Raw genomic sequence first — 14,972 nt, 5'->3', positions numbered from 1 at the left:
CGTTCTTAATTTCTGACAACATTACATTTACACAGAGATCAGGCAGACGATAACGTTAATCATTTACCAGTAAAGCTGCAGTAAGAGTAAACAATCATGAGTGTATTTATGGCAAGCGTAAGGTGACCCTCTTTCACTTGCAGGACAAGAAAAGGCTTTTGTCAGGCTAAGAGCGCACACATGCAGCTGCCAGAGCTCATCTGATACACAGGAGTTTTGTTTTAAACATGCATTAACTTGATCAGGTGCCCAAGTCCAAATATATTAAAACAAAGCACCTCAACTGTGCTGATACAAAGAGTATAAATTAGCATGCTGTAAACTAGGAAGCGTAGGTTCAGATCTAGAAGCAGTACTGCAATTGCTAGCAAGTTCATTATGGAGGTCTAATTCATATTTATTAGTGGTAAGGCATTAAAATGAGGAGGAAGACTTAAAACGAACTTATATTTGAGGTTCGTTTTAATGGGTCTGATACACGTCCCATAAAGTCAATAGAGCACTGCCTATCAACTGCAAAGAAAGCCAGATCAGATCTAAATGAAACATAATAAAGAATGAATTAAAGAGTGTGTTAAAGTCTGTATCCATTCAATAAGATACAGAATGCCTGCTCACAAGGTAGGACTTCATGAGACTGGACTGTGCTATTCTGACAAGACAACAATTTCCAGATATTTGGTAACAGCTAAGATAAAAGTGCATTCCATAAAAAACACCACTGCTTCTCTTACTCCTTTCCTCTTACTCCTTAAGTGCAGAGGTCAGGATGAGAACTGCAGGGTGCAGCAACTTGAGTTCCGGGAGGCCAATCTAACAACTCCCTGATACCTGAAAGGAAAAGGGTTCCTCCTCCACTTATCTTCCCAGCCCCAGCAGAGCAGCCTCCTACCTACCTTTCCTCAGCTTTAGCAGTCACCACACTTCTCAGTGGGCTGATCCCACTCACCAAATAAATGTAGAGTTCTTTTTGACAGGCAGGAAACTGAGTTGTGGATCTTTATGAAAGGGACCAAAATGCTCATCTCACGTACCTACCCTGGAGCAAGCGACAGGAGAGCAGGGAAGGAAGACAAAACAAGAATCCTCCCCTTAGAGTGGAAACCAGCTGTCAGATTAGCTCAGCTACTGTCCAATCACCAGTGAAGTGTTCAGTGTAAAAGATTTGCTGTAAATTTGTTTAATAATCTAAACACCTGGTACATTAGAAGTGACTTCTCCTGCTGGAAGGCTGATGCCCTTTCCTGGGCATACAGAACAGAACAGCTTGAAAGAAGTTCCTATCCAATCTTTTTTTTTTTTTTCTGGTACTTTTAAGCTTGGTGTTAACTCCAAATCGTTCCATCATTCACTCACATCGCCTGCAAGTGCCACGCAAGCCCCGTTACACTGCAGTTAGCCCAGCGTCAGCTGTCTCCCCTCTACACAGCGGGGCTGGAGCGTGCACAAAGCGTGCACAAAGCTGCCCAGCAGCTCCTCGAGCGTCGGTGCCGTGTGCGGGCTCCCCACCTGCCTCCTGCATGCAGCACAACAGGCTGGCAGCACGCACGTACCTAGCGCTCTCGCTGGTCAAGAGCTGTGCCTCTCTAAATTGTTTATGCTCAACATGCTTCTTCCTCCACACTCGGTGCCTACAATATGCAGCAGTAAAACAGTTTGCCGTAAATTAATTACGTGTTCTAAGAAACTACGTCAATATTAAGCATCATTAAGAAACGAGATTTCTAAGGTCAAATACTAATTATGTCACCAAGTTCACTAATGGATACAGGCCGACTCTAGGAAGAGCTGGGAGAGGGAGAAGGGATGTAAGGGTTTCTTTCTTGTTGTGCTTCCTCCTGACGTTTGTTCTCGATTGAAAACATTCCTGGATTAATTCTCTGCCAGAAATAGATACATTTACTGAGGTAATCTGTGAAGCTCATAGAAGATAAAGCAGGAGCGTGCAGTTCTCCTCCTTTTAGTGCTAGTGAGCTATTAGGATCGTTGTATCTCTTGTGTCTTAGCCAATGATCTTTAAAATAATGTTTTCTCATTCAAATGAAAGTTCCTGTTCACCACCTCCACATTTCTATGATTCTGTACCATTTTAACAAGACGAGGGCCCACAGGATTAATTACAGAAATTGTGTAACTGATCTCCCCAAACAGACCCATTCTTTTAAGAGCTACTGTAAAGTTTCACATACACAATTGTTTACCCTATAAGGAATTAGCTGTAAATTTGGGTTGTGCTGAAGACCACCATGAACAGCATCTCCATTAAGATAGAATGAAAAAGAATTAATGAATTGATTTAAAAAAATCAATCACTACTTTTGCTGTTCCTTACTTATCAACTCCCTGTATGACTGTAGTTGGTAATAGGGCAGGTGACAAGAATCCCAGTCTCGCAGCATCACGTTAGCTGCTGGTGGATGGCGAAGGTGACCCTCTGCACCTTGCACTTGGGTAACTATCAATTTAAACTATGAAACATATGCTGTGCTGGGTTTGTATCCTTCAAGTTTCTTCGTAACAACTCTGTACTGTCCTAAAATATAAACATTACATATATTTTTTCAGACCAAGAATACTACCTCAGAAGATACTTGGTTGGATTGGCATTTTCAGTGAGTAATACTGCCTAATAGCATTTCACTGTCATATTTTAAAAGCTCTTAAAAATATATTAATGAATTTTACATTAACAGTGTTTTTGGTTTGTTTCTTTTCCCAGAATTGATGTTGGAATGGCCAGTCAGTATCAAAACCATTCCACTTATTTAAGTAGCAAACAATTTGCTTTTTCTTTTGGTCTTAGGTAGTCCAAGACTCACTAAAAAATCTTACTAATCCGTAATAGCATTCTTTAGGCAGTTCTAAACATCTCTATTGCCTTTACCTGCCTGTTTTTAAGCTGCCTGTTTTTAAAGGCAGACCTTTCAAGGTCTGCTTTTAGTAACCTGTTTCTAGAATCCTCTGATTATTTTTCTATCACATGATATATAAAAATCACTTGGTATTTTTTTTCCCCAGTCACAGACCAAGAGCATTTCAACAGTTCTATTGTAAATAAAGATGTTAAATAACAACTATTAATGATGCATATTTTAAATCAGCAGATGCAACTTAGAGACAAATTTTTTAAAAGATATGGCTAATCTTGGTGGGGAGAGGGGTAACATTTTTTAATAAATCCCAGAAAGTTGAGGACTGAAGGAAAATTAAGTTTGGAAACACTGCAGCATTACGAAGCTTATGGAAGTTGGGAGAAGTGGACATTCTGTAGACAAGACTATTTAACAAGATTTCACATCTAACTGTCCACCTATTCAGTTATTTTGGGGGAAAGGAACATGCATACTGTCAGAAAGCAAGTTAAAAATCAGTACAACATCCTAGCATTAAAAAAGAAGTGTATTTTAAATCTGGCCCTGGTGAATGCACAGGGTCACAAATAGCTCTGCCAAACAACTGATGAGATAGGAGAAGACAGGGAATGATTGAGCAAGGAGAAGGGATGGAATCATCATTTAACCTGCCTGACACTAACAGAAATAGCGTAAACAGTTCGAGAATCCAGAAGTTTCTTGGTGGCTTCTGACACAAACCCATGAATCCCTGGTTGATGAGAAGCTCAACGTGAGTCAGCAATGTACAATTGCTGACTCAAAAAGCCAACCATATCTTAGGCTGCATCAAAAGCAGTGTGGCCAGCAGGTCGAGGGGGTGATTCTCCCTCTCTGCTCTGCTCTCATGAGACCCCACCTGGAGCACTGTGTTCAGCTCTGGAGCATAAAGACATGGACCTGTTGCAGTGAGCCCAAAGGAGGGCCACGAGGATGATCAGAGGGCTGAAGCACCACTCCTATGAGGACAGGCTGAGAGAGCTGGAGTTGTTAAGCTGGAGATGAGAAGGCTCTGGGGAGGCCTTCTGGGAAGGCTCTTATAGCAGCCTTCCAGTACCTAAACAGGGCCTCCAGGAAAGCTGGGGAGGGACTCTTTGTCAGGGAGTGTAGTGATAGGACACGGGGGAATGGCTTTAAACTGAAAGAGAGGAGATTTAGATTAGACATTAAAAAGAAATTCTTCACTCAGAGGGAAGTGAGATACAGCAACAGGTTGCCCAGAGAAGCTGTGGATGCCCCATCCCTGGAGGTGCTCAAGGCCAGGCTGGATGGGGCTTTGAGCAACCTGGTCTGGTGGGAGGTGTCCCTCTTCATATTTTCCATATGTGAACTGGTAAATATACAAATGACAGGAGAATTCTCCTTTCAGGATTTAAGTAGAGATTTAGACCACCAATTCACCAGTGTTAACAATAGAGTTATTTCACAGTTTCCTGTTAAATAAGACATAAAGAGTTTTGTTTCGTTTTTGAAGTTAAAAAGATCCATAGCTTTTGTAGTTTATTTCTCACCTAGTTTTTCCAGAAGTATTTTTAACAGCTTTTCGGAATGACTGATTTGCTGAGGATCTTGTAGACATAGTTCTAGGAGACGCTCGAACGAAAGTAGATGGCGGGTTCTTAGGGATCTTCTTCACTAAATGAGTCACCCACTTCTTCTGTTCATCTTGACAGGATGCCAGTAACAACATGTCTCTTGCTGAAGTTACATCGTAACTCACTGTACATAAAAGGTAGAAGATGAATCAGGGAAAATTTGGATTTGTTATCAGAACAACAAATTATGACATACCAATTGCACCACTGGAAAAAAGAACAGCTTCTCTATACGTACTTGTATCTGAATGTTTTATATATTTTTAGAAGACAATAAACAGCAGGAGAAATTATAAATACTGTTTATTTTTTTCAATAGTTGTCTTTCTTCATTAAAATTGAATTCTTCTTGATTCTAACTCAAGAAATGAGACATTTTATATTCATTTCAGTCTTATGCTGGAGAAGTTGCATGGATACCTCATGACTGACTTCCAGAGTACATACTCCAAGTGCTCCATTTCACAGGAGCACAGAAAAAGAAACCTTCACTCCAATCCATGAAGTGGCCGAAGAACCACTCTTCAAAGGTCTTAACATGGACTGGTGATGTGGCTACTGTATTGTCACTAACTGGGGCTATGCACAAGGACAGAAAGAATGGCCTGGGAACCAAGCAGCTGACCAGTACCTGGGCAAAAACCCCTAGAGACCCTTGTGCTCTCCAGGTCCTCAGCAGAGCCACAACAGTTACAGCACAAAAGGCCTCCCTGCACAGGCTTTCCACAGCTGCCTGTCCATAACCAGCATTAACGATATTAGTGTAACAGTATCTTTCATATCTAAAACATAAAACTAAAGAGTACAACACTTAAAGTGCTTTTATTTTCATCCCCTAGGTCAGGAGGTCTGGCTAAAATGCAGAGAAGATGGAATGCTACAGAAAACATGAGTGTACCTTTGCATGGTGCAATTAATTCCTCCTTTCTATCCAAGTGGTCCCTGTGGCACTTCACATGGCATCTTCGACATTCCAGGGCAGCAGGGGGTTTAAAGACGTGCCAAAGAGGTTTGGCACAGGCCTCACAGTTGGCTGGGAAGTGGTATATCGTTGGAATAAATTCATGGCCTTTGTGATTTAGAAAATTCGTCTTCTCTGCCGGCTGTACTGGTTCTACCTCCAAATCCTTCCTGCATTCTCCCTCATTAGCATACAGAATCTAAAAAAAAAAAGGAAAAAAACAGCATGTTACTGCTGAAGCACCACATATTTTGTATGTTTTTCCAAAGATAACTCTGAACTTTTTGAAGGGAATTAGAAGAGAAATGACAATTCCCTTCTTTTTTTACCTGGAAGATTTTAGGAATTTCTTCAGTTTCTGCTCTATATACATCTCCTTGAGTTACAGGTCGGACATGGAACAGCTTACTAGATTAAAAGAAACATAAATCAGAAAAGGCTAAAAGGTTACAGTCAAATTACTTTGAAGTTCTTATAAATTCTGTTTATGCAAGCAAAATTATATACTCCAAGGCTGTATTATGGTTTCAGGAAACCACTAAAATCATACAGATCTTGTCTATCCAGGTAAGACCAAAAGTTTGGAAAGAGGATGATCTTAAAATGGATTAAAGATCCACCACGGCAAATTTACCTTTGAAAATTCTTCCTTAGGACATTCAAATTCTTCCTTAGGACAGTGAGAAGTCTGATTATTGCTAGAAAAGCATATTTACAGCCCTAGAAGTAACCATATCAAGCACAGCAATATTTTTTTTTCACTAAATCATGTGATTAACTGAGAATCAATCAATGCAAGAAGATCACAAAAGGCAATCTGGGGCACTAGGTACTGAAAATGCTGTTAAAATTGGAACAAACATCATCCTGCACTGGGTAAAGGCTGCAAGTCCATCCAGCCCAACACTCTCTTTTCACCAGTAGCCATAACAGATGTTTATGCAAAGAGAATAAGAAAAAGCTCAAAGAGAAAATAATGCTTTTCCTATTTATAAGCAATTGGCAGCTTAAGTGCTTCCTGAGTTTGTGATTACTTCCAGACCACTACATTTGTTATGTTAGTCACTGGCAGATCTATTCATAAATTTTGAAGCCTTTTTCCACTTACTACTCTATGACATCCCATAATGCTGGTCAGCTGTTCAAACATCACCATCATGTAACAGCAATGGGCTTCAGTCATATTTGACACATTTTTCCTTTATGTATCACCAATGCAGAGGGAACATAACTTATTTTTTCGCTTGAAATACATAGAAACCATCTGGAAAATTTAAAAATGCTTTGGGCTTGGTTAATACTGAGCCCTTCTCAGATTGCCAGAAAAAGGTGTGAGGCAAAGGGATGAGGATCTAAAAACAGAGTTTATACCTCATTTTTGTGTGCTCCACAACTATCATGACCCGAAAATTCAAAGTTATTTATGGACTGTTGAATCCAAGTGCCTAGGTTTGTTATCAGTGATCTCAGACACGGCTCTTTTGCCTATCTTTATGCAAAGTCAACGACAACTTCACTTACTCTATGTCTAGTACCATGGATGGGTTAGACTGGTCCTTGTCCTTTTCATCGTTATAGAACAGTATCTTTTTACTGCTCACCACGACATACTGGGGAAAGAAAGAATAAAACAAGTTAAAACTGCATGAAAAAAAACAACAGCAACATTTAAAAGTACATAAAAGCCTGAGTAAAGTAAGGTTTTTACACTAATATCAGCAAATACTTGTATCGTTATCCAGCCAGCTATACTACAGCCATAGCGATTGTGTGCTGTCACTGGAGAACTCTGAAATGCCCACAACAACTCTGTAAGTCTATCTGTACACAAAACTCAAACTTCAGTTGCTACAGGGATGTTACTATGAAAGTTACTCCATCCCTGAGCAGCTCCTGGAGTGCAAAGTCTGTCACTTACTGATAAGCTGAAAACACCTCCCCTAGTCTAGAGACCTGCAGGACTCACCAAACAAGCGGTGGCCTTTTCTACAATTTCTCTTTAATGGACCAGTATAATAAAAAGCAAAAGCAAACCAGCAGTAAGAGCAAACAAGTCACACTCTGGTATATATTTCAGATGCAGGAATAAACTGAGACAGCAGAGTAAACGTTTGCAGATGAAGAAAAAAAGAAATGGACATTCTTTTGCTGCATGCCACTTTAAAGGTCAAACCACAAAGTACTTTCCAGAATTGTAAAGATGCTAAGAAAGAAATATTAAGTAATGTGATTAGTTTATTTTTTTTCCTTAGTATTTTAAAGCTCTTGCTAAGAACCTACATATTAACATAACTATCCCATGCTACTGAAAAAATAGAGTACTTGAGAGTGCATGGGATTCTGAGGAATATGGAAGAGCTATTGGGAAAGCACTGAGTTTTAGAGCAGGAGTGGGCTTCAGGCTCCAATTCCAAGAAAATACCCAAATGTTGAGTATGCCTGCAGCATCTGCCCTCCTGTCCCCAAAAGAGCAAAAATATAGTCCTCAACCTAAAGCATGCAGACACCTTTCCAGTGCCACTCATAATCACACAACTATAAATGTTTCACAGAATGCTTTGGGTTGGAAGGGATCTTAAAGACCACCTAGTTCAAACCCCCTGCCATGGGCAGGGACACCTCCCACCAGACCAGGTTGCCCAAAGCCCCATCCAGCCTGGCCTTGAGCACCTCCAGGGATGGGGCAGCCACAGCTTCTCTGGGCAGCCTGTGCCAGGGCTTCACTGCCCTCTGAGGGAAGAATTTCTTCCCGATGTCTAATAAAAATCTCCCCTCTTTTAATTTTAAGCCACTACCCATTGTGCTATCACTACACCCCCTGACAGTGTCCCCTCTCCAGCTTTCTGGTAGGCCCCCTTTAGGTGCTAGAAGGAGAAACATGTTCATAGAAGAATCTGCTCTTCCTACAAGAGCAGGTTGAGCCTCCTCATTACAGAGAACTAACTCTGATCTCACAATCCGAATACGCAAGTTACCTTAACAGAAAACTGCTTTTAAAACGTGTTGCTCAAGCTGCATGCTACAGCTGTACACAAGCTACTGAACTGCATCTAAACCCACAAAAGGCGTTGTGTTTTTGTGTGTGTGTGTGTGTGTGTGTGTGTGTCCCCGACAAAAAGGGCTTTCACCTCCTCAGTCAGGATTCTTTAATACAAGGTCCGATCAACTTGAGTAAGTACCAAGTAGTAGTGGTGTGAGTCTGTGATTTTCTTCACTGAAGAAAAAGAGTCTGAGTTTGTATTCCTTTGATCTGATTCAACAGAGAGCTGATGCCTTCTCTGCCTTTGAAGTACACACCTCTGCCTTTCACAGATAAGAGTAAGGCCTTAAAATGCCTACTACTAACAAATGCAAATTCTGACTGCAATTGAGCTCAGTTATCACTCTGCATACAAGTGTTGGTGAAAGAACAATTCAACCTCACAAAAGACAAGTTAACTAATAAGGTATGCAACAGCTTCAACATCCTGTTATGACCATGCAAAAAAGTATTTTTTATCATCTCAACTTGGGATGAAGTTCCAAATAGAAATATGGGTAACCCATTTTAATGATAGCTTGACCTCTAAGCTCGAGTCTTTCTCCTCAAATGAATCTTTTCCACACTCAAAACTTTCTAACTTGAGCTAAATAACTGAGGGCATGGGACAGAAATCAGAGCCACTGACATCTGAGTCAGAAATGTGGCAATTCAATTTCTAACAACTCAGACATCAATCCAATTATTCTGCTAATACGGTTCGCAGTTACTGCTGCTGCTAATACAGTTACAGCTTTCTCTTTAACTTAAGCTGGACGTGGCTGTATTTGATGTTCCATACCTCCCACTAACCCCCAGACTGAAAGCTAATTAGAGCAGGAGCACATGAAGAGGTTAAGTACAAGCCAATTTGTTTCAGATGCAGCATAGTTCAGCCAACAGCACACACACCCAAGTTAACGTGGTCCCTCACTACTGGGTCTGTGGTTGAATCTCAGCTAGCTTAAGGATCTTGTCAGCATGATTCATTTTATGACAGAGGCATCTATTTGTAGCTCAAATTCCTTCCAAGTGCAGGAATTATTATTTAAAATAGCAAAGTATGAAATATCTTGAAGGATCTAAGCATGCCTGAAGAAGCTCAGATAGCCTTTCGGTGGAGAAGCTGCATTTATCTGAAGTTTACAAATTTAATCATCACGGAGTGAATAAGTATTCTTCATTTCTAGAAGACAAGTACATAAAGCTGCCAGATGTATTCTGACAGAAAAAGGATGCAATATTTTAGATAATCCAGAGCAGAATAAAGCTACATGATTTGTGGCAGAGGCACTGCCAAAAGTCTGACAGCAAGCTGGATAAATCAATCCTGAAACAAGAGAAGTCAAACAGCCTTAGCTATCAAACAATTTTTGGTACATGTTGCACATCCATTACATCAGTCCTGGAATAAATTTACAAACAGGTGTATTTCTTGAGGCACCTGAAGAACATTCTAACGCTATTGTTGTTTAACTCAAATATAGCACCAAAAACACCCTTGATCTTGCCCTGTAAATTCCATCCAGTTCTGCCAATACAGAGGCATTGAAAGACACAGCGACTAGAAGCCAACTGAAAAGCACTTGAATGAAGTATCTGTAACAAACCTAAGGTTCCAAACTACAGTAATCAAGCAATTTCAGTATGGTACTTGATTGCACTGACTCTCATCTGAGGGTCTGGGGGAAATACTATAAGTGGTTGTTAGTTGAAATAATGTAGAGCTTAACCCTCACTCTTCACAAAATATTACTGGTAGTAGTCTGACAGACACACCACCTTCTACAGAGGAAAAAAAAATAATACTACTTTCTTTAGAGTGGGAATTCCACCACAGAGGTCCAGTTTCTGAGATTAAACCAGTCTCTTCAAGAAACTAACCACCTTAAAATAAGGGAAAAGGAAATGTCATTGAAAATTATCCATGACAATTTATAACAAGAATGAAGACCAAGGTAAAGTAGAATCCAAACAGGAATCATGATTCTAAGATGCTCATTGTAAAGCATTTCCTCAACCACCTGTTAAATTTGTACAACATTATTATCACACTGAACTTGATTATTTTTTTCTTCTTAATAATGTCTAGGTACTAAATAACTCCAATAATTTTGTTTAAGAAAGATGAGTTGTAAAGCAAATTCCATCATTACTCTATGCCTAAAAAGCTTTTCAAAGGAGTTAGGGAAGAAAAAATCCATTTGTACCTGTTTCTTCCAGCCATACCGCTTTATATTTCCTTTGTTTGGTATTGAAAGCCAACCTTCAAGTCTTGATTCTAGTTCAAAAGAAAAAAAATAAAATTATATATTTAATGATAATAAAAAACAACACAAAGCAAACTACTACTAGAAAGGAAAATGTACTACATGCAGTAATAGGCAATTACCTATTTAGCAAAGCAGAATAAAAAGCACAGCTGAATAAAATGAAGATAAGCATTTATTTCATGCTCCATCACAAGCTAACACTATTATATAGTTACTGTAGAATAAAGTGAAACTGTTTTCCTTGATGCCAACATCTGAACATAAATAGTTTGCAAAGGGTCAGGCACAGGGAGACTGCTTTGAAAATGTGTTACAGCTTAAATAGAGGACTATTAAGAGCTTTTCAATGTAAATATCATTTACACTCATAGGGGCTACATGAAAATATTCAGCAGGAAGATGCAGCAAATAAACCAGAACCACATTTTCCAAGGGTAACAAAAAAGGAGAGCGCACAAGAGCAAGCAAAGCTACACAGGTGTTCCATTACTCACAGAAGATAAGCATAGGAGATAAATAAATAAGGAATGCAGGAAGAATCAACTGGATATAAAGAATAAGAAACAGGCATTTTATTCAAATTTTCAGTGGACAGTTTTCCAAAGATTAATGTAATAACTTGTTTTGCTATCACAAAACCACTAATTTAACAATTATACAAAGAAGGGTCACAAGAAAAATAAGCCTGCCTTAATGTGAATTGTGGTCTCAAAACTTCCTCCAGCTGATACTGTCAGTTTATTTTTCCTTTTTGATAGATATTATTAAAATTCTGTAGCCAGGTAACAGAATCGAGAAGCTATCCTGACTATCTTGACTCCGCTAATCTAAACTGACATAGAAGTCTCAGAGTTTTGTAAATGGAAGAATGAAGTAATGAAAACAAAATTTTTCATTCCAGAACTACAAATTAACCTCTATTTTTAAAAAATCATATAATATTCTAATGATTATAAAAGTGTGATTCTGTAAAATAAAGCATCAGTACAGAAAAATAGCTGATAATTATAAAGAATGCATACATCACAGTTAATTTGAACAGCAGCACTCAAAACTTAAAAACATCAGGTTAAAATTTGCTGAAACATTCTCCACAAATATTTGTGTAAAACTAAACTACTGGTTCCCTTTATAATCCCATGATAATTCCGTGAGTTTCATCCCAGTAAGCTCTGAAAAATACACCCAGATATGCAGAAGATACTTCGTTTTGTAAAATTACAAGGAGACTGACAGCCCAACCTTTTAAGAGACATTAAAATTAGGCTTGGGAAAATAAATAAATAAATAAATAAAAATTAAAAAAACAAAAACAAAATTTTCCAACATTAGCCATACAGCATACAATATTTGAAAGTAGAATATACTTTAAAAAATAGAATCACCTCTTAACATTTCTCCAAGAATACAGAAAATCCTCAAAATACTTGGTGGGGGCACTGAACTACCAAAATTACAGCTGGGAGAAAAGCGTGTAAACAGAATTCCTTCCAACATGAAACCTGCCTGGAAAAAAGAGAAATGTACTTCTTCCCTGCCTCTCAAATTTGGGTAAGAATTACAGGGGGCTGGGTGGCTGCCTCTCCTCCTCCAAGCTCTTGATATTCAGGGGCTTTGGAAAACGAAACACATTTCCTTCACATTTGCAGGCATCACAGATAGTTCTTACCTTATTTTGAATATTTGTTCCTTAATGATTAATTTTATGTCAAGAGAAGATTCTTTCATTTTTAGACATTTCAGAAATATTCCAAAGCTCTAATCCTCTGTTGCAAAACAAAGCGATTACCCACAACTAAAGAACATACTACAGACTACTGAGATTCAAAAGGAACACTACACATCTGGGGAAAGAGTGGCACAGGAAATTTTGAAGAGAGATCCACTAATGACACATTTTTAAGATGCACCAGGTACTATGATGCTTATACAGACAGCATGAGGAGGAGTATTTATCCAAGTTCACTTTATTTCAGTACGTTTTGGAAGAAATTTCAAAGGAAGTGGAAAGTGGATGAGCTGTTAAAAGTGGATTGGTTGACATTCCTTTCTGTTCACTACAAGTCTATTTTAGTGATCAAATACTATTTGAATGAGAAATAATTTCTGAGCTGTGAATAATGTCCTGCAGTTGAAAATATTTTCTGAATGTACTCCTTTTTCAGCAAAGCCAACATTTGTCTGGAACTAGATGTACTCTTGAAAGGGCAGATGAGCCCTTTTGTTCCAGCCGTGCCACAAAGGTTTGTCTTAAGTACTATTTGCAGTGCATTTTTATTTCCCTTGACTGAGTTAGCAAACTGCAAATGCTCATCTGGATGTTTCACAAATATCTGATCCAGAAAAAGAATATTTATGAGAGTTCTGATTAAGTAGTTAGGAAAATGTGGGCTATCTAGACTATAAAGAAAGAATCTTCCAGCTTTGTCTTTAAAAGTAGGCTGAAACCTATTGCCCGACAACTTCCCTGTATTTTGGAAAGAATCCCAGAACCTAAACGTAGTATTCCCAACCCAGAAAAAACAAGATAGGCCTCAAAAATATGTTATGGCTAGCTGGATTCAAACAGTATATGAAGAAAAAAATATCCGTGAAAGGTACAGTTATTATAATTATCTGCCAGAATATATTAGAACATGGATTTGTGTTCTAAATAACTTCATGGCTGTTATTCATATTGCCATCACTGTAATTCAGTACATTAAAGAGGAGTTCTAACAGTATGTCTTCAATAAAATTACAAAAGACAACCATTACTGTATTGATTTATGAGACTAGTTGTTTTGGAGCTGAGGTGTCCTTATAATCAATACAAATACACTATCTTCTCTGTTTTCAGGAATCCCTGCTCCTCAGGCTCTTCCCATAAAGACAGAAAAAAAACGGGGATTACTACCTCACTAACTTCTTCCAGTCCACATTCAAAAAATCATTCACCTAGATGGTCCACATTCAGTATTCTATCCTGCCCATGTAAGACATTACTTAATAACATACACTGTAAACTATTCTGTCTTCCATTTAAAGCTGCAGGGCAACTCAATTGTTTATTGAGATTGAAAGAACTAATTCACAATAGGTTACGTGCTGTACAAGGATCAGAAAAAATCCCTTGAAGCTCATGATTAAGTTTTATCTTCACAAAGAACAATTCTGCTAGCAAGTCTTAACACTTGCATGATTGTAAAATCTAGCTAGGAGGAAGAGGCCTTCTAAAGGCATCGTAAAAAAGATCATATTTCAGCTGCTTCAGCAAGAACTCTAATGTGAGATATCAACTGAGACAAGGGCTACTGTCCGAATTGATGATAAAAAGTGAGAAATATGGGAATTGCTTAGAAGTGAATATAAGAAGACTTTCCTCTGTCTTTCTCATCAGGAGAAGAAAAATCCTGAGACCAGCCTGGATCACCTGAATAACCTGATCCTAATCTTGGGATCAGTGTAAATTGTTCTGGATGTACCATAACTTGAGGGGAGGGGTATTTAGTTCCATGACACCTCCAAGTGAGATGTAGCTGTAAAGAATACATTTTAGTATTACCTTGAGCTTAGTCTAAGAGCTTATCCAAGGTCTTCTGACGCCAAAATTTCACAAGATGCTCTTCCTGTAAATTATGAATTCTCTTCCTGTAGCCTCTCTGGTGACTAGCACCATAAGCTCCCTGAATATAAAAGAGATCCAATAGCCTGATCCCTCCACCTCTGGCATGCAAGATAGTGGAAAATGCCTAAGAATCACGGGTTTCTTTGGAATGCTGCCAACATTACTATTGCACCATTTCATACCAAGCTTTTTTTTTCCCCCTCAATTAAACCAGAAACTGCCCATCATCAGAATTGAAACCATGGAGCCATTCTATGTTTACATTATTTTGTGTTTTCATTTTTTCCCTGGTGCTATTTTTTTTTTAACTAAGAAAACAGGAAAACGAATAAATCATACTGTATTTATTTAGTAATTCTACTGTTTGCATTAAATATTCTAAGGAATGTCTTTCCCTTAAAAGCAGATGCATCAGCTAGAGAATCTTGTTGACTACCCATCAGATCCATGTCTTAAACAAGAAGCTATTTGTGCTCTAAAGAAACGTCTGTGTATGAGTTCCTCACCAAAAACACTGACCAAATACTTCAGAAAACATCTGAGAACAAGAATGGAAATGCTACAGAAGTGATGGGAAACTAGCACACAGTTGAAGACAAACAAAGTTCACGCTACTAAATTGTAAC

General features: G+C 38.6%; 1 protein-coding gene across 3 annotated transcripts in view; it reads right to left on the bottom strand.

Moving 5' to 3' along the window:
• Positions 1 to 14,972, bottom strand: part of ROCK1 (Rho associated coiled-coil containing protein kinase 1) — an 87,310-nt gene that overhangs the window by 1,637 nt on the left and 70,701 nt on the right. For 2 of the 3 annotated variants that reach the window (XM_068671481.1, XM_068671483.1), the window contains 6 exons: positions 10,677 to 10,747; positions 6,969 to 7,057; positions 5,777 to 5,855; positions 5,385 to 5,646; positions 4,403 to 4,610; positions 1,554 to 1,631 (listed from right to left, as the gene is read on the bottom strand). In XM_068671481.1, the coding sequence (XP_068527582.1) occupies positions 1,554 to 1,631; positions 4,403 to 4,610; positions 5,385 to 5,646; positions 5,777 to 5,855; positions 6,969 to 7,057; positions 10,677 to 10,747 (787 nt within the window). The remainder of the gene's footprint in view (positions 1 to 1,553; positions 1,632 to 4,402; positions 4,611 to 5,384; positions 5,647 to 5,776; positions 5,856 to 6,968; positions 7,058 to 10,676; positions 10,748 to 14,972) is intronic. The other variant, XM_068671482.1, reaches the window with a different exon arrangement.

Source organism: Anas acuta, chromosome 2, assembly GCF_963932015.1.
Source record: "Anas acuta chromosome 2, bAnaAcu1.1, whole genome shotgun sequence".
Taxonomy (NCBI): domain Eukaryota; kingdom Metazoa; phylum Chordata; class Aves; order Anseriformes; family Anatidae; genus Anas; species Anas acuta.
The sequence above is the reverse complement of the archived record's forward strand: the minus strand, read 5'-3'. Positions and strand labels throughout refer to the sequence as shown.